This window comes from Vipera berus (genome assembly GCF_964194415.1).
Source record: "Vipera berus genome assembly, chromosome: 2".
Classification (NCBI taxonomy): Eukaryota; Metazoa; Chordata; class Lepidosauria; order Squamata; family Viperidae; genus Vipera; species Vipera berus.
Window position 1 is genome coordinate 241,273,823 of NC_138203.1, and position 20,896 is coordinate 241,294,718.

Sequence of the window (20,896 nt, forward strand, 5' to 3'; positions counted from 1 at the left end):
TGAGCCGGCGGCTGCTGCTGCGCGTGGGGCTGCTGGCCGTCCTGCCGCTGCCCCTCAGCGCCGCGCTCACGGCGGCTGCCTGCTGGCTCGTCTCGGCCAGCACCGCCTGGCGGAAGCGCAGCGTCGGACGGGAGCAGGACTTCCCTGCCGGCTCCCGTCCGACGCTCTTCCCTCTTCAGGCAGCATCCCCGAGGACTCCTTAGGAGCCGGGGAGCGATGCTGCCTCAAGAGGGAAGAGCATCGGGCGGGAGCAGGCAGGGCAGTCCTGCACACGCGCGCACTCCCCAGCTGCTAAGGAGCAGCCGGGGAGTGCGCGCGTGCGCAGGACTGCCCTGCCGGCTCCCGCCAGACGCCACCCACTGATTTTCTGGCGTATAAGACGACTGGGTGTATAAGACGACCCCCCAACTTTTGAGGTGACTTTCATGGGTTAAAAAGTCGTCTTATACGCCGGAAAATACAGTAAATATGAGTCAGTTGCCAAGCAACGGAATTTTGATGACTTGATCATGCGGATGCTGCAACAGTCATAAGCATGAAAAACAGCCATAAGTTACTTTTCTGTTGTAACTTTGAACGGTCACTAAATGAAGTGTTGTAAGTTGAGGTACAAAGACCACTGTGCTCACTGTTCCAGCTAGCTCTTATTTATTCAACGAGTCACGATAAATGGAACTCTTAAATTAACATAGTTTCATGAAATAATCTGAACAACCCAGAATCTCAAAAACAATTTTAATTCTGAATGAAAATCCTATCCTGGTCTCTTATTAAGCTATGACATGCTCATTCAACTGGGCAACAAATCATTACTGTTCCTATTAGATGATTAACTGTTTCTCATATTTCCAGTCATGCCTACAGAATTGTTTTGTTCACAATGTAATTTTCCTGGAAATAAATAACATTTGTTACTGTCCTAAAACATTTTAACGCCTATTATCTGAACAAATCACTAAGCAAGAACGTGCAGAGAAACGGTACTTGACTGGGGTTTCACCAGGACAAAAACATGACTGGAGAGACTAAAATGTTAAGTAATTAATTTTGCAGGGCTCAATTTTTTAAACATAAGATAAGAGAAAAAAGTGGTAAATGGAAAGAACAACATTGGATTATCAAATAAGGAATATAATAAAAAGTTTTTTGTCTACTTGGTAGTCTCGTATAATGCTTTTCACCTCTATGGCAGGAAAACTGAACACATCACATTCTGCTGTCTCCCCCAACCGTACTATTATAGGCATGAGTCACATCAGGAAAAACAAATAAATTAGTAAAACATTAATTCAGGAATACATCTAACCTAGAAATGTTTTAGGAATTTTAGACAAAATAATGTTCATGTTAGCAATGCAAAGATGAAATGAATGTGGTAACATTACCTGTGGAACTTCAACAGCAGTCATAGAAAAAACATGAAGACAAAAAATTTTGGAGCCATTGTATCCCACTACAAATCCCTGAAGTTTTTGCTGATGGACAGGAAAATTACTAGCTTTGATATTGAGATATCCTCCTCCAGAGAAACAAAGCATGTCCTCACACTGGGTGTTCCAAGCCACACTGTTAGCATTGGGTTCCTAATGAAATGGTTAAACAAAGTAATAATTAAGCAATAAACATATTTTAAAAGAAACAAGACAGCATTAATTTAAAGCAACCTCCCTTAATTTGCTACACTTATATATCTAGAGGATCAAGCTTAGCAAATATGATTAGCAAACACAGCCTACAATATTTTTTTTAAATATTTCAGGCTATTTTTTTAGCTTGTATTGCAAAACAAAAATTTTTTTAGTCAACTACATTGTAAAAAGACAAAAAAAATTACTTGGCTAAAACACAAATGAAAAGAACAGTAGGGCTAAAAAGCACTATTTCCATTTCAAGACCTAGAAGCTGTTTTTATTTTGTACCATTGTTTTGACTTGTCAGAAAAATACACCACTTCAAAATTAGAACTGCATGATGTTTGATTATATCATTTCTAAAACACATATACTGCATAAGTGATCATTTAAAAATGGAACCTGAACATCTGCCACAAAGGCAATCCAATCATGATTAATTCCAGGGAATATGACACACGTATCACTATGTGTCAATCTCCACTGACCAAAGGGAATACTAGAGTATCTTTGGGGAACATATAGAAACCATTCTTTAGAAACTGCAACTTAATTTGAAGATTCTTGAACAGTCATATTTGCCACCAGAAAGTCCACTTTCAGTGAAAGCATCCTAGGTGAAATTATGAAGGCCTTGAAGACATAAAAGTTGTCTGGAGGGAATAAGTGTATAATGAGGCAACACTGGCTGGCTCAGGAATTCTGGGAGTTGAAGTCCACGAGTCATAAAAGAGCCAAGATGGCCTACCCCTGCACTAGGCAGAGCACTGGACTGAAGGCTAAGGTTGCTATGGTCTATTTGAAAAGGCAGGAGTTCCATTCTGCTTACTCTCTAGAAATCTACTGTATTGTATAAATGTCTTCCAAACTGAGGGATCCTTGGTGGTCTCTGAGCTTGGTTGTTTTCTTGCAGACATTTCATTACCAAACTAGGTAACATCATCAGTGCTAATCTTCCAAACAGTTTTGTACAACTTTGGCATGGGTTTTTTTTCTGAAGAAAGGAATATTGTCATTACTTTTACTTGACCCTGATGTATGGTTTTAGGGATGTGGTGGCTCAGTGGGTTAGGACGCTGAGCTTGTCGATCAGAAGGTTAGCAGTTTGGCGGGTCGAATCCCGAGTGCCGCGTAACAGAGTGAGTGCCTATTACTTGTCCCAGCTTCTGCCAACCTAGCAGTTCGAAAGCACATAAAAATGCAAGTAGAAAAATAGGGACCACTACGGTGGGAAGGTAACAGCGTTCCGTGCGCCTTTGGTGTCTAGTCATGCCAGCCACATGACCACGGAGACGTCCTCGGACAAACACTGGCTCTTCGGCTTTGAAACGGAGATGAGCACCGGCCCCTAGAGTTGGAAACGACTAGCACACATGTGCGGGGGAACCTTTACCTTTACCTAATGTATGGTTTTATTTACATATCTAATAGCCAGAAAGTCATTGTGGGTCTGGATAATTAACCATCCCAGAGAGAAATGCTTGGGGTGCATGCAGGATCTCCAAAAGCCAGAACCTCACCGACAGCCATGAAAATATCTAAAGATCTTTTGATGTTCCTTAGAACCATGGAGAATAAAGGAACGCATAAGGAAGATCTGGGATGGTTTTATACCAGATCCATTAGTCACCATGTATCAGTTAACTCTTCTAAAGACCCCCAAAAAACATGGAAATAGATCTCTGAGAGCAGAGTTTCCATTCAACAATGATTCAGCTTTAGGATGTAATTTCTTTCTTCAGCCTGACAGAATTTTTTTTAACAAGCTGCGTACTTTCTAGGAAGAAATTAGTTTTACCACTAATTTCTAAACGGTGGGTTAAGGCTTATTCGCTGGAGCTTTCTTTTGTCCAGAGTCTGAAGGATGGGATTGTAGGAACCTGACTCTCAGTTTTATCACCCTATTTTCTGCAGGTACTTAGACCTTGGAAGTTTGTCACTTAGATATGAACAAAGGAAAACAGTCTCCCCAATGCTTGCTTTTAGTTTTATTTGAATCACATCTCCATGTGAGAGGTTTTCTGAGGACATGCATTCTTGGAAAGTGCCTGAGAGCCTGTGAAGAATCCAAAAAGCTATTGTAGTCTGATCTCTTTGAGATTGTGTGTGTGTGTGTGTGTGTGTGTGTGTGTGTGTGTGTGTGTGTTGAAGGAATTTAGTGACAGATTCATCCAAAGAAATGACAGAAATTGCCCTATATTGCTTAGGATATTTTCCCTAAGAAGCAATGACCTATTATTTTAAATTCTTTGTCTAATGAAAAAAGACTTCGGTCCAGTGGTGGGATTCAGCCAGTTCGAACCACTTCGGCAGAACCGGTAGCTAATTTTTGTTGCCCAAGTCCAGAATGGACTTCCGGAAGTGGCATCCACACAGAGAAGCGAAAGTGACATCCCCACAGAGAACGGGTTGTTCACATATTTGAATCCCGCCACTGTTTGGGTCTATTATGGTAGTGTTTGCTTTGTTCTGCTCTAACAATGGATTGGCTAATTCAATGAAAACTGCCTGTTTAATCATCTGAAGTCTAGAAGGAAGCCTTGGGAGATCAGTAATAAGTAGAATGAGAAAAGACAGAGTTTTCTTTAGCAGACCTTAATTGTGCTCATTATTTCCTGCTAAATAGCACCACCTTCTGGCCATATATTGCATCACAAAGAACCTCCTGGCCTCCAAGAGGTATTTAATACAAAAGAAAAAAGGCTGTGGAAGAACTGCCAGACTAAGCAGCCCTGTTTTGCATTTCCACTCAAATGGTCATCCTGAATAATCCCAGTCGGGCTACCTTACAACTGCTGTGCATCTGACAGTTATTCTTAGCAGCAGCACTTGCCTGCACAAATAAATGACAAAGAAGTCTCCACTGATTGATGCTAAATTGGGTTCAGAGAATTGCCACTGTAGCACAGCCAAAACACCTGATGCTGAATAATAGTAATGAGCACACTACTGCTGGAAATTTAGTTGCTTCTATGTAAGATCTTTTTTGGGGGGGCGGGGTTGTTATCCCTGATATTCTGTTGTACTATAAAACTAACTTAGCTTTCTTTCTGCTTCCAGACTTCAAATTAAGCTGCTTCTCCTCTGAAACCATTACTAAGCCTAGTGGGAGAAGTGGATTTTTTTTTTTAAAAAAGCAGAAAACAGTAAACAGCAGAAACAAACTTTTTAAATAGGAAGAGAAGGCTATTTTAAAAAAAGTGAGACTTAATAGCATCAAGACAAGAAAAGTTATTTCAATAGGTAACTGATATTCAAAGGAGCAGGTGAGACAGGAGAAATTCTGTCCTGGAAAGAGACACAGAATGATAGGTGAAGACCTGTGATACTCAGCTCTGCAAAAGCAGCCCACAATTCCAGCTTTATCTGCATGACAAAGAAGGTGAACCACTATGGCGTTCTCCCTTACAAAACATTGGAAAAAAAATTAAAAATAAGTATTTAAAATCCTAGTCATAATAATCAAATATACACACAGACGATCTGGATTTATAAGGTTCCATTTTTCTCCCTCCCTCCAACTTATGCAACATCTCTTACATAGTTAGTGCTTCTTTTAAACATTTACAGAAGTTTAGTCTTCTGAGCTTTCAGACTCATGCTGTAGCCCAGGGGTGTCAAACTGCTGGCCCATGGGCCAGATGCGGCATGCCGAAACCGCACCCACCCCATTGCCGGCAATGGAAAAAAAGTCATGATACGTTGCGACATGTCACGTGACGTTGCGAGTTTGACACCTCTGCTGTAGCCCATCCTCAGCAACTTCTCTCTCACCAGAACGTATCTTTTTTACTTTATTTTTTCCCCACAATTATAACTTTTCCAGTTTTTGGTTTGTCAATATTAGAATTTGTTTCAGATTTATAGCCCTAAGAAGTCAAATTCTTGTTTTTTGGAAAAGTTTGATTTATAAACAGATACCAGTCCCGTTCAGAGTAAAACTATTGGGCAGCTGGAAGATACTTGAGTTCTTCTTCCTTCTTTGCCTGCTGCTAGTGTAAAATCTCATGTCTGAAACAGTTTTGCCCGCTATGGACATAATCAGTTGGTACAATATCCTTGGTGTGAGTACATAAATTAGCAGAGTTAACTGTTAAATTCAATCAATAGCCCTACTCCTAACCTATTTGGTGGTGAAGGGGGGGGGCAAAGACATCCAAAATCAGATATCGTCAATGGTATGTAAGACTCACTGGTGGATAAAAATGTTTTGGCAAGTAAAAAAGGAACGAGAGCCAATGGCTCCTTCCTCAATGGTTTAGGAAATCTTTTCTTAAATTTTCTTTGAAATGCAGGGTGACGTATGAATGTATAAAAACACTTACCTGAAACAGTAATTCTTTGGTGTTAATATCATAGACCAGACAGGTATCATTTTCATCAACTACTGCCAGTTTGTTTCGAGATGCACTCATATCCAGGCAACGCACGGCTGTAGATTGCTTTAGCAAAACAATTGCAAAAGGATTGTCCACAAAGATTTTCAGAATCTGGATATAATTACATTCAGAGAGTTAATAAAGCCCATATTGGAAAACTGCAGTTCTCATATGCTAGTCAGATGAAATAATTATATGGAATACAGATCCCTGGGAATAATCATTCAGACAAATTAGACAAATTGACTGCTTCTGCCTCTTTATATACGATTATATATAAAAGACATGGGGACAAATAATGGTTGACTGAGAGGACAATCATAAGAGTTTATTCTCTAAAAACAGGAGCAACATTTAACTCTATAGTTATTTTCAAATATATTAAACCAGAATATAAAAATATACTCCCCAAAGCCCATAAAATACACTGTTCTGATTAATTTAGTTAAATTCATAATCCTAGATACCACACCTTATTCATCAGAAACATAGAAATACAGAAACCTGATGGCAGAATAAAACCTAGCGATCTGCCCTTTTGAGGTTTTTTTTAATTTATGTATTATTTTTGTTTTTTAAATTTTATGTTTTAATTTTGATCAGATGATGGACATGTTTATCTCAAGCAGGTTTAAACTCAGTGACTGGTGATTGACCCACTAACCCCACTGAAGTTGGTTCCAAGCTTCCACGACTCTTTCTGTGAATTTTCCACTTTATAGAATGACACACACCAAGTATGTATTCAGTATCTGTCCCAGGTTGATGGGATGTAGCAACAGTATGTTGCCTTGTGTTGTCATCTTTAGGTCTGGATTTTGGCTGTGGTAAAAATGTGCCAAAATCAACCAGAATTGCTTTTGTTATTGGACAATGTATGTTGCATGTGACACAGACATGACTAAAGCTGGAAACCTAATCTAACCTTACTAGAAAATCTATATACTACTAAAACTCTTGTGTCTTTTTATAACCATCAACTGGGCAAAGTGGTGCATCATAGGCCAACCATTTTTGAATCAACATACCTCAAATGTGCTAACTTAAGAGAATGTGTCCAAAATCTGAGACCCCTAATTCCCATGGGAGTGAAAATCGGGCAAGTTGTAGCCACTTAGCACTTCCAGTCAGCTGTGGTCATGTGACTGTCATTTCCAATGTTCCCTGACAGTTTCCCACAAGGCAATGGGTAAGCTGAGAGAGAAGTTTACAAGTTGCTCAGGTAGGTCTTCCCCATCTACACAACCTCCATATCTCCTCTGTGCTCATGCCATGCTGGCCACTCACATCTTTGTACACCCTCCCTGACCCATGCCTCTCATGAGTCCTTCCCAACTCTTGTAGCGCTTCTCACATATCTTTTCCAACCTGCAGATCACCAGTCACGCATCCTTCCTGACCCCTGCAGCATTTCTTGTGCGCTGCAGAAACAGAATGCTCAAGTATCAAAAAGCATTAATCTCCCTCAAAACTGAATAGTAAAACATATATAGGGAAAGAGAAAGTGGAAGGTCCTTGGAACAGAATTTCAAGTATAATACAGAATGTGAGTGTAGTGTGTGGAATTATACTAAGCTTAGAAGAACAATGGGGTGAGCAAGGTTGTGAATGAGGAAAAATACATGTTAGAAAATACAATGAGTATATAATGTGTATCTGTGTATATACATAATGTATCAGCTCAGAACTGAGGTCAGTCTCTACTTTTCTGGAAGAATTTTAAGACTTGGCTCTGCCAATTAGCAAGGGGGTCTAAGAGTGTAATGCACCCCTGGGGTTGACTGGTGGCTTGAGGGCACTCTTAAGAGAGGAAGGAATAGTTAACATTAAAAGAGGCAAAGACAATGCAGAACAATTTTGATGGGAATAGAAATGTTTGGAAAATGGGTAATTCAGGCTGAACAAATAACATTAATCACAGTGAATGAAATGAAAATGAGGGTGAGGTAATTATTTGGGGTGAAGTAAGGGAATGCCAGAAGGAATATTTCAGAGAGTAATAAGGGAATTATAATAATGCTATGTGGATGCTACAAATCTTTGTGTCTAAAAAACTAATAATAACAAGAAATTTTACGAGAAGGTATAAAAGATTAAAAAAAGATTAATTCTGCAAGTGTAGATGGTATCACTTGAAAAGTATTAAAATATAGCTGTTGTTTGTTTATGGAATAGCTGTGCAATTTGTTTAGAGTGTATGTAAAGACTGCATCCATGCCTGATGATTGGTAGATTGCTGCTATTGTTCTATTATGTAAAGAGAAAGAGAGCAATCAACGATGACTGTAAACACTGTAGATTTGTTACATATGCCTAGGTGAACGATTGCAAAAATTATGACTGAAAGGATACAAGAGATTACAATTAGGAAAAAAAAATCAGAAGTGGAACGTGGCTTTATGCCAGGCACGATTGCTCTTCAGTAGCTCAATGAGAAATATATGACTATGAGGAAAAAAATATTGAATATTTGTTGCTTTAGAGAAGCATACGGTAAAATGAATAGAAAATTTGAATTGTTTTGCACAAATATGAAGGTTGGTTGATGAATGTTATAAGAATGGCACACGATGGAAGTGAAAGGTATTTGAATGTACATGCAACTCTAAAGCAGCATAATTACATAATAGAATGATTTGGAAGTGAATTATTTCTATTTCTTTTTTCTTGCCTTGACTTTCTTTGGCTTACTATGTTTTTATTAATTTTCTATGATATGCATAATGTTGCTTAATGCAAAACAGAATGTGGTGGATATGTGTATATGTACGGAATAACAACTATCAACCCAATTTTTCATGAGGTAAAATGTCTACAAAATTGTGTAACTTTCTTTCAAATTCTGTTATTTTCTATAATTACTAACAGCATTTTAATCATCACTACAAAAAAGGTTTTTTATCAGAAAACCTCACCTGACCATTCTTTAAGCCCACTAAAAGGCCTTCTCTGCCTGGAGGTCCACCAATTACTTTTATATATCGAATGAGAGATTCCATCACCCATTCACGTTCTTTTGTTCCGCTGAAAGAGAGACACTGGAGTCTCTTCTCCTAAAAAGTGGGGGGGGGGGAGAATACATATTCTGCTAGAAGTAGTTTTCATATATTGTAGCTTGACAATGATGTATATTTATCATGACTTTTATATTATGTTTCCATGCACAGACATAAACAAGTGGAAAATATTTTAGAATACCAAACAAGTCTAATTTCCTACCAATGTACAGGTCCATTGTTTATAACCACTCTTTACAGTTTAATAGCCAAGAGTGCATTAATGAAATGCAGCTGCTCAGAAAAGTCATCAATCATTAAAATTTTTAAATAAAAGTGCTATCAATTACTTTTTATTATACTTTCTAGAATATTTTACTCAACAGTTCAGACTTTCAGTAACTTCTTTCTAAAATGCCAACCCCATGATTATGTAATGCTATGCCAAAACAAGGATAGGTGATTTATTGGAAGCAATTTATTCCAATTATCAAATGAAAGTGAGTATGATATATGTTATAAGAACTTGGGAAATCCATTCCCCATGGAGAAAATGATGTTACTTCTAGGAATTTCTAAATTCAGCCTTTAGCTAATGCCCAAAGAGTTGAGAATGATGCTGATAATACTGTGACAGGAATGATAATGAGGAGTGCAAACCTCTAAAATAGCACTCCCCAACCTAGGTGACATACAGGTCGGTGCCCAGAATTCACAAACTGAAACGTGCTGTCTACCGAATTTTTAATTCCTGTCACGAATTCTGGAAACAGGTCAAAAATGAATATGCATCCGATGTAGCAGTTACCTCTGTTGGCTCACCCTTGTTATATGAAACACCTTTAATGAGGAACCTTTTTCTTAATCTTAGTGCAGTACTAGAAAATGAAATTTCATTATTAGACATTATTTTATTTTAAAATGTAATAATCAGTTACCTACCTGGCATAAGATAATGTGTTCAGAACATACAACTAGTAAGTTACATTCAAATTTTTTTGCTATCTTTTCCTTCACTCGGTAGTGCATGTCTGATGAATCATCAGAATACAGTTCAAAAATTTGGATTTTCTCTGGTAACTGGATTGCTAATCTGTTCTTGTAGATTGCAATTTTCTTTACAAGCTCTCGGTTTTTTATTCTAACTGTGGAAAAACAAGTTTAAATTAAAATGCTTGAAAAGGTATCACAAGATTTATCAACATCTACCAAAAAAAACAAAGCAAATTTTTTTGTGTTGCTGGCTGGCAGGAATAATTTTTCACCTGACAGAAGGATACCCTTGTTTTTAACTATGTTTCTTTTATATTATTGCGAACCACCTAGAGTTATTACATGAGATAGGTGGCCATATTATTCCAATAAATAAATATCCATTTATTTATTGGATTTATTAATGCCAATGAACTCCGCGTAGCATACACTAAGTCCAAAACATAGATTAAAAAACACATTAAAAACCATTTAATTGCCTGGACCAAAACAACACTTCCAAACAGGCAAAACCAACAGGGGCTCCACAGCCATACTAATGTATTATTTAATTAAGGGTAAACACCTCTATTAGGTCAATTTAATTCTGAGGACTGCATGTATTCTTCACCATATGACCATAACTGAGCCCAAAATTATGGTCATAAGTTGTTGCAGTCGTAAGTCAAGGCACCCACACGAGTGGAAATAATTTAATAGATTTTTTTCATGGCAGTCATTAAATGAATGCTGCAGTCTTTAAGCAAGTCTCTCCCTCTCCCATCCCAAGCTATCTTACACTAAGTATGGGGATAAAATGGGAAGAAAGTGCCATATACACTGCAATTTCTGGCAGGCTATAAAATCAAATGAATAAACATACAAATAAATCCTATACTAAAACTTATGGCTACATCTCTCATGTTGTTCATAGAAATTTACATAACCATTTATATTTATACAATTAACATAATAAAACAATGAATAAACAATTACCAAGGGCAACAAAAAAAGTCATAATACCAGCTACATCAATATATTTTTGACTGCTAACAAAATGTCATCAAACATGTTGTCATCACAACATCCCCATACCAAAAATTTTACACAAAGCACTTCTGAAGACACAATTAGTGTTCTTGGTAAAAGGGCACAGCCATCTTTCCACTGTAAAGATGTATTGCCTGGTTCAATTTATGGACAAATATTATTTACTGGAGCAGGAAAAAGATGGCCCCGGGTTATCTGAAAACATAATTCAATACTACCTTTTTGTTCAGTGATAAGATGTTGGACAATAACATCTGTCATGCTGTCTCTGTAAGCATAGCGATCCTTATAAAGGCCATGGACTGTGCTGAAAATCAGCTGATACAGTGAAATGGTTCCATCCTGGGTTCCCACTGCCTGAAGAGAAAAGAATTAATGAAATTCAGGCATCTATTTACTCAAATGATCACTAACTAGAAATGTAGATTAAAAAGGGATCAAAATTTTGCTAGAATTTTAAATTATTCTAATTTCTATACTTAGAAAAAGTGTATCGAGGGATTTTTTTTCTTCACATGCATAAGATTTTGGCCACAGCAAAGCCATATTAAATCAAAATCCACAAATGTTATGGTAGGAAATAGTTATTTAAATTTATGCTAGATATCATTTCATTGTTTACAATTGTTCTTTAACAGATGACAACAATAAGATTACTTGGCTTTTATTTAAAGGTCACAAAAGTAACTAGAAGCATATTTTTCAACATACAGTAACAAAAAGAGTTAAAGAGTTTAAGACATTATTTATATATTATTTACTCTTACACACTTGAAAAATAAGCTTTGAATCAATATTAATAAAGAAAATTGCTCCAGAAGTCAGTGATTTTTCTTAGCAAATCTACATACTATGATTACCTGCTATACCTGAAAAAATGTGCTTTATTATTAACTATGCACAAACGGGCCCTGTGAAATTATAATTCACGTATAACACAATTTGCAATGATTTGATGAAGTAAATTGACTTTGATTATCTCAATACAAAGGTGCTTCACATGGCTCAATCATAGATATTACAATATGCATACCACAAGGAAATATGGGGAAATCAAAATGAGAAAAGACATGTGAACCAGTAACAGCAAGAGAAGGGAAAATAAGATAAAGAGACAAGAACAAATGCAGGAAGAACAGGGGACTAATGGGCTGACAAATACTATTTCATTCACTGACAAATAATGAAATAGATTTATGCCACAATTGAACTCAAGGTCATTCATCAGCTTGATGATGATGATGATGATCATCATCATCATCATCACCATTATCATTATCAAACTAACAATATAACTAAGTTCAACCTATAAACATAGAATTCCCTCTGTGATGCATAGAAGTAATTTGGCAGAGACATAATTATAAAGACTGTAAAAAGTCATTTTCTTGCAAAACAACAGCAGATTTGGATACATTAGCCATATGGAAACGATGGAGACCAGAAATAGATATTTGCGAGAGAAAAAGTGTCTGAAAACACCTGGTATGCGTATTTGAAAGGCTTTTAGAAATTCACCCTTACCACATAATTGGAATCTGGCTTAGCTTTACAAGTCCACACCCAAGTGCTCTGTTCACCAATGGTTCCAAGACGCACGCCATCCTTTGTATAAAGGGACACTTGCTTGTCAGAGCCCCCCATTAAGATGTATTCTCCTTTCGAAAAATAGCTAACACAACATGGATCAAAGTTCAGGACTCTGTCTTTTCCAATCTATAAGAATATGGACAAACATGTTTAATAATTGATTTTGCAATAAGAAATCTCATCTGTAGACAGGAATGTAATTACATGTATTTTTGTATTTGATTCGTTACAGATCTTCATTTGAGCTGCTACAATCTCTTCATTTTCAAAAACTGCCTTAAAATGAAATTATATGGCCGGTATTAGATCTAACAATATACGATGTGCATATTAGCCCATTTCTGTTATTCAAGGATGAGAAGGAAACTCAGCCAGAATAATTCAGTTTAATAGTTTTTCGGCTCAGAAATAAACTGTAATACTGGTACAGACCCCCTCACTTAATTCCATCTGGTCTGCTGTGCTTTGCCATCTTTCCTCTTTCTCTTTTTATTTTACTGATTTTACTGTAATTTCTTTCATGCTTGTGAGCTAGCCAATCATTGAGAAATGGGCAGCATACAGGTTTAGTTTATATATGTGCATATATACACAAACATATGCATACTTTTCTACAAAAAGACAAATAAATGGCCCTCTGATTTTGTAGAATATACTGCTAGCTTTAAAAAAATTAAGAAAAAACCACAGTATTTGGGAAGAATGTATATACAGACATACACACATACATGCACACACACACACACACACACACACACAGAGAGAGAGCGCGTTAAGAAGTAACTTACTTGCTTGCCACTTAGTTGATAAAAAGAAAGCCTTTGTCCCCAATCTGCCACTGCTAAAATATCATTATGCTCCTCTCTACTGCATATAAAAGGAAAAGCAATTATTAGCAATAGCGCAACAAGCAGACATTGTTTGGCAGTGACAATATCACTAGTTAAAAGACCTTCTGAAATCTAGATTAAGGGAGCAATTCTAATGGCTTTACCCCTTTTTTGATTCATAGAAGATTTAACAAAACATCTACAAAATAATAAGTCTATAAATATTGTTTAAAACTGTTTAAAAACAGTGGTTAAATTATACTTTCTTATAAGAGTATAGGAAAAGATTAAGACTAGAAAATTGGAGTGCCCAAAATATCCTTGTCAATGCAAAACTAATTCTTGAGTCAACTAATTGAACAAAAAATATTATTTTATGTATGTTGGATGCATGCTTTGAGGAAAAAGTTGAGAGATTTAGCCAATAGCTGGAAATGGATTCAATATATAGTACTGGCTCTTACAGTTTGATTTTATGTCACACACAGAAATTATATTATTTTTTTCATGGAAGCCTCAATGTTTTTGTAGGTTATAATGCTTTTTCCAGCTGCACACCCAATGGTGTGGAAACTAACAAGATGTCAAAAGAAACACACATTGCGTTCTCTTATGATTGGGAGCAGATTAATATTATAAAAATGGAAGGACATTCATTCTGTCAGTTACACAACACCCTGAAAAACCCATTACTCTTTTCATATCAGGAGTCTTGAGTGGAGTCCTGTTTAGAAATTTGGTCTGCTTCAGTGAGCTTTCAAAGCAACACAAGGTGGTGGATTGCAGTGCCCTAGAATGAAGCAATGAGACACTTGGAATATTTTTTCAATTTCCTTCAGCTCTGAAAGTTTCTGGTGCCAAATTAGAGAAGGAAGACAGGTTGGCAAAAAATCAATATGGGAAACTTTGTGAAACTCATTATACTGCTTTTACATTATAGATTATTTTGATAATGAAATGTGAATCAGTAGGATTCCGTACATATCTATATTGATCCTAAAATAGTATAGCTTTATTTCCTTGATATTTCACTCACGAGGCGGCATTCCTAGGACTCTCATCTTCCTCACGTTCTTCTTCCTCTGCCTCACTACCCTGACTACTGCATGTGATGGACTTCAGAACTGGTATATCCTCTAAACAGGTGTGACCTGCCTCGTCCTCTTCTTCGCTGTCTCTAGCACTCCAGAGATTCTCCCAGCGACTGCAAATACCAATTGTTTGTTCACATGAACTACTGCCACATAATTCAACTTTCAAAATATGTTACTTCAAGGTCAGTGCCCTGGAATTAAATATTTTTTCACAGACTTTGCAGTCTCCCTCAAATGTTCTAGAATATAAAGAATGTATTGTTCCAAATAAAAAAAAGTTTATCAGGCTGTAGAAAATACAGCACTTCAAAACAGACACTTTAGGGAGAAAGGTAATGAAAATTGCTGATCTGGACCCGTACACATACATCATTTGAAATGATCGGGTGGCTTGATATTTCTCAGGCACAATGGTAAAACCAATCAATTAATATAGAATTCCAACATTATCACTCTAATACTTTCTCACAAAGTTTTTCCATAGAATCCCACGTAATGAGCCACTGAAATCAGTGAACAAAATAAGTGTATTGGCACAGGATACAGTGAAAAAAATGGGGGAAAGTTCAAATAAACAAACATTCTGCCTCCTAGCTTCTTAAACTCTGAAGCAGCTTGTCTCTAAAAATATTATTCTTTTCAAGAAGCTCAATCAGATATTCATCTAAATGTTTTTAGACATTGTTAGCATATATAAATAGAACCACTCTATAATTGGATGGATTGGCTACAATGTACTATGCAAAACAGATCTAGTTCCTTAAATATTTATCATATCCTCCTTGGGGTATGAGGAATGGGAAATCAGGATACAGCTTTCTCTGCAAAAGTCTTTCATGTTCATAAAATTCCCACCCTGACAGTAAAATTCTTTTACCAAGAAACCCACAATTGTTTTTATGCATGGTTTTAATGAATTTACTATATAATGATAAGCAATTTGTGATTATTCTATAAACACTTTTGAACAACATCCATGTAGCACATAAATGATGCAAAAGTAGAAATTAATAATTAATGAATGTTAATTATTCTGATGCCTCCTACTTTTGTTTATTTTTGTTAGGCAGCACAGAAAAATGCCAGAGTGAAATCAGGAGCAAACACGAGCAACTTAAATCATTCAGTTCTTAGGAGCAAAAACTATGTTATGTTAAGCAATCCAAACTGAGTGAAAGAAAATATGATCTTTCTTATGGCCAAATGTAATACGGAAATATCTTGTTTCTTACATTTAAAAAAAAACCCCTCAGGATTTATTCCCCAAATTAATCACAGATCTGTAGTGATATGCTGACTCCTGAAATCTACAGACTAGGTTGCAATGATACTTATTAAAGATACCAAGAACACTCTGAATATCCGAAGCTTTTATGTTTTTACTCAAGACACAAACGTGTTACCTTGATGGATTCCAAGAAATAGACCAAACTGGAGATAAAGATCCTCCTGGCCGTTCAATTTTGACTTTCTCTTCACCATTTTTATTCCTAATGCTGACAATACCATTGTACAGCCCCAAAGCAAGATATTGTCCATCATTTGTCCAACTGGAAAAAAAAGCACAGTACAGTAGGCTAGCTATTCCTCAGAGGTAGAGGGAACCAACAGTACAAAATGGAGGATATTTGGGGAGTGGAGATTTTGCTAAGGGAGAAAGGCCACCCTGCCGCTGATCCCATCTGGCCATTAGTCACAAAGGGCTGTGTTGGGCTCCCAGAAGCAATGCCCCATTCTGACTTTAACTCCATCGCTTTTTGTGTGGCGCAGCGACTCATAAACATAATTATGTATCATTTGAAAGCCCAAATTATAATCGTTGAGCCAAGTAGTTACATACCTACAACTAGTGATCTTATTGCTAACTTTATGTTTGTTGACTGACTTCTGTTCAGGAGACCACAGTCCTTCAAAGCAACAACATCAAAATACAGAAATTAAAAAATGGTTATAATTGTAAGAGCATACAATAACTGGCAAAAATAATGTTATTAATGATCATGTGTGTTATTCATCCTAATAAGATTTCTTTCAATCTGACTGTCCTCTCCAGCATCAGTACCCATTCCTGTGTTGCATAGTAGCATTTCATAATGTCATTACCCATCGTCTATAAAGAAAGGACTACAATGGTCTGGGAGGACTGTAGCTCAATGGCAGAGCCTCAAGTGGATTAAATTTATTTATTTATTTATTTATTTTATTTAGGTTCAACCTCTGGCATTACCAGTTAAATGAGAACTTAAAAGCTGATGCTAAACAACAAAACTAAACCATATGGACAGATAGTGTGACCTGCTGGAAACCAAGCTGCTACATTTCTTGGGATTTTATACAATCTGCCCTTCACACTAATGAATAATTCCTGCCAGGAAAACAAGGAGGAGGATAGCTTCCACCTTTGTATTCAAAATCTGCTCTGGAGTTTGGGAAATATCCAAGCAGATTCTGATGTGTAGAGGGCAAACAAGAGAAAGGAGGGGGAAGCTTTACTCACATATTACATTTCAACTTTGGGCTACCTAAACCAATATTACAGTAATGGCTGCAACTCTTGCTGGATGTCTTCCTTTGCAACATGAAGCATTAGAATTTGATCTTAAGAATTCGGCAATGGGGAATCCATACCAAAATCACTTGAAGAGCAGGATGCAAGTTGATGTGTAACAGGATTATAAGACACACATTGTATAGAATCATTGTGCCTAAAACAAATTAATAAACAACAGTGAAACAAGAGGCATTGGAAGAATGGCAAGCTAAATCAATATCTATCAGATATGTGGGGGTGGTAGTCTGGATAACGTCTGGATAATAGCACTAAGGGTTTTCTCTTTCTCTTTACTGCCTTAGATCTAGATTTCGATTCATGTTGTAGGCTGCAGAAAGAAGGGGGCAATATCCCTTATCTAATTCATTGGGGGGAAAAGTTATGTTACTGGAAGGATTCACCTGGCTTCTATTTAAACTTTTAGGTGACTAGTAGCCTTGATGGCAATGTAACTGCCTCTGGAGACACTGGACTTCCTTGTGCAATTGGTTGGCCTTTGGGAAAACAGACTGCTGGACTAGATAGGTCAGGGATACAATCCAGCATGAAACTATTCATATGCTTATAAAAGATTTGGAAAATGTTTTATATATTTTGTAAATTTTGACCCTCTATACTTGGGATCACCTCATCCCCACTACCAGGTTGTGGCCCAATGGGAACCGGGCTGCCAAAGCGGCAGGCAAGCGCGCAAAGCTTTCCCCCCTGCCCTGCAGAAACAGCTGAAGCCATCCTCAGAACCAAAAAGGTCTGCAAATTATGTACTTCTCAGCAAGCTGGCCTGGCCTGATGAGGGGATTGGGGGGGGTTGCTATTGTTATTTTATTAGGTTTTAAAGATGTATTTTAGTATGTGGGCATTTATTTAATCTTGTTTTAACTTTTGTAATTTGTATTTTTATTCTTGCCCTGTTCACCGCCCTGAGTCCTTCGGGAGAAGGGCGGTATAGAAATAGTATTAAATAAATAAATAAATAAAATGTACATAATTTGTATAATTGCTGCAAATAATAATAATAATAATTTTATTTATATACCGCCCTTCTCCCGAAGGACTCAGGGCGGTGAACAGGGCAAGAATAAAAAATACAAAGTTACAAAAGTTAAAAAAGAATTAAATATATGCCCACTAAAAACAGTAAATACAAATATTAAAATAACCCCACCAATCCCCCATCAGGCCAGGCCGGCTTGTTCAAATAAGAATGTCTTTAGATCGCGACGGAAGGAGCGAAGATCGGGCGCCATCCGGAGCTCAACCGGTAACTGATTCCATAGCTCCGGGGCGCCCACAGAGAAGGATCTCCCCCTGGGGGCCACCAATCGACATTCTCTGATCGGTGGCACCCTGAGGAGGCCCTCTCTGTGGGAACGTACAGGGCGAAGGGAAGACATTTATGCAAATTTAACTGCCTCATCCAACTACTTTGGATCCAGTGGACTTGTATGTTACTTGAAGTAATGAGCATTTGTCCTAAATTTGGTCTTTTGGATCCAGAAGTCCATCAAATAGATATTTGTAAATTTGAAGTTTTACTGTAAGAAGGCTCTGGCTAGTTGTATTCATAGATACTATGCTGAGAACCTGTTTCAGGCACTGACAACACAGATGCCTTCCAGATATGCTGAAACATGGCTTTGTTGACTGAAAATTATGTATGCTGATATTCAAGCTAAGTGGAGAACATTAGTAAAGGATAATAAATATGTTCAACTCATTAACAAGTAATAGGAAAATACTCCTTTTCTCAGAAAAGTAATGGGATACTTCTGAGACGAAACAACTGAGTTGTTAATCAACAAAACTTCAAAACTTCCATTAGTAGCAATGTTTATATCCTGTTTATGACCTGTTTATTTTGTGCAATCCCATGACCCTTCATGTGGTCTTAATATGTGTAATGCTGTATACGCTCAAGTTTTAATTAGGACAGGAATTCACAATCTTTTCCAAGAGAACCACTTGCACAATCACTGTATCCATTTTTGGGAGGAAGAGGGAAGTAACTCACTCCTTCCATTTTACAAAGAATTTAGGGACCATAGCTTTGTGCTTCTTTCTTCCACTATTTTTGCTTGGGATCATCATTCCCTATCTCTACTTCCAGCAGGAAATTAACTACCTATTTTTCCCATCAGCAAGATTATTAGGTTGATTAGCGACTGGTAAAATAAGTAAGCCAGGTGCTATTCCTATCAGTCAAATGACAAGCAGGGATTGCTACTAATGGAGGTAGAAAAAAAAGAGAGGCAGCTATCAAGCAAAAAAAGAACATGTCTAGGGGGTTACATTCCTATGCTCGAGCTGGTGCTGTGCACATTAACCAGGCTCAGCAACACATCATTTTAGTAATGAAATGGAAACATATAAAAATCCTTTAAACAGTTGAATCCTAAATCATAGCACTATTGAGTTAACCACCTTCTGAAATGTTGCTTTGCAAAGAATCACAGAATCACAAATCCCATATTGAATGTTTAAACCTCTTCAGATAACTTTTCAATCATGTCAAGGGTGCAAATGTTTATGAGGAGAGGGCCAAGATGTTCTGTGTTGGCTACTGGTCAGCCCTCCATCATCCTGAGTTTCAGACCTGTCTTTTTCAAATAGATTCAGTTCCTTATAACATTGTTTTCTTCTTTGCGTCAAGATTCCTTCTGTTTATATTAAGAGCAATTCTTAAAACACTCATACATCAAAGTCATAATCACTTACGTGTACTTCAGGATACCTTCTAACTTTGAAGTCCAGATTATGACAGTTTTGTCTGCAGCTCCTGATGCAAAGCGTTTTCCTAGGAAAGTTTGTAGAAGCCAATATAAATTAGAATGAACTGTTAATCTAAAACACAGAAATGAAATGAAATTATATATCATTTTCTTAATCTTGTTATAAATGGGACCAGGGATCACCAGTACAATAACCATATTTTATATACATATTTATGGTATAGCTTTAATTTACATAATTTTGTACAACACCATTTTTTTAAATTAGACCAATTGACAACCAATTGTATTTTAATTAGAATTTTTAATTGGAGTACAATTTATACAAATGTATTATCTCAAATGCACTTTCTAATGCTGGAAAGCACCTGCTATCTGTTTAACACAGGGCTTTTCAACCTTTTCATCCATTGTACCACTTTTAGGATATGGCAACATCCGAGTACCACCAGTCGCCTAGCAAGGTGACCCCCCCTCCCAAAAAAGGAAAAAAGTGATGAAGTACAGGTAGTCTTCAACTTACAACAGTTTGCTTAGTGACTGTTCGAAGTTATAATGTCACTGAAAAAAGTGGCCCCCAAGCCACAGCCGAGCAAGACACCTGCCTGCCCTCCTGGCGGCGTTCTTCCTCCTGTCCGAGGTTTATTGTTGTGAGCAATTCTGTTGAGGATTGGCAGTGGGGGTGGGGTGGGGGGGTGTTTGGTTTCTATTCCCCCCCCCCATCTGCTGTGTGGTTGCAGCAGGTTTTGGTCACATCACATGACTCTGGGACACTGTGATTGGTGGAGCAGTGGGCTAATGCCTCCTTAAGTAACACCAGCTGCCTGCAATTAGTGCAGGTTCGCATCCCACCAGGCTCAAGGTTGACTCAGCCTTCCATCCTTCCGAGGTAGGTAAAATGAGGACCCAGATTGTTGGGGGCAATTAAGCTGACTTTGTAATAATGCCGCTTGGGGGGAGTGTGAAAGCCCTAATAAGCAGGCATATACATAGAATGAAGGCTATTGCTAAGTTTGTAAGCCACCCTGAGTCTTCGGAGAAGGGCGGGATATAAATGGAATTAAAATAAAATAA

The 20,896-nt window shown here is 37.4% G+C and overlaps 1 protein-coding gene across 1 annotated transcript in view; it reads right to left on the reverse strand.

Annotated features, from left to right (window-relative positions):
• The window catches only part of IFT122 (intraflagellar transport 122), a 70,557-nt gene that overhangs the window by 45,366 nt on the left and 4,295 nt on the right, over positions 1-20,896 (reverse strand). The window contains exons 4-14 of the mRNA XM_081320027.1: positions 19,809-19,887; positions 17,171-17,247; positions 16,383-16,449; positions 15,946-16,092; positions 13,407-13,485; positions 12,553-12,744; positions 11,247-11,385; positions 9,949-10,151; positions 8,926-9,063; positions 5,957-6,121; positions 1,386-1,583 (exon numbers count right to left, since the gene is read on the reverse strand). Of these exons, the coding sequence (XP_081176153.1) occupies positions 1,386-1,583; positions 5,957-6,121; positions 8,926-9,063; positions 9,949-10,151; positions 11,247-11,385; positions 12,553-12,744; positions 13,407-13,485; positions 15,946-16,092; positions 16,383-16,449; positions 17,171-17,247; positions 19,809-19,887 (1,484 nt within the window). The remainder of the gene's footprint in view (positions 1-1,385; positions 1,584-5,956; positions 6,122-8,925; positions 9,064-9,948; positions 10,152-11,246; positions 11,386-12,552; positions 12,745-13,406; positions 13,486-15,945; positions 16,093-16,382; positions 16,450-17,170; positions 17,248-19,808; positions 19,888-20,896) is intronic.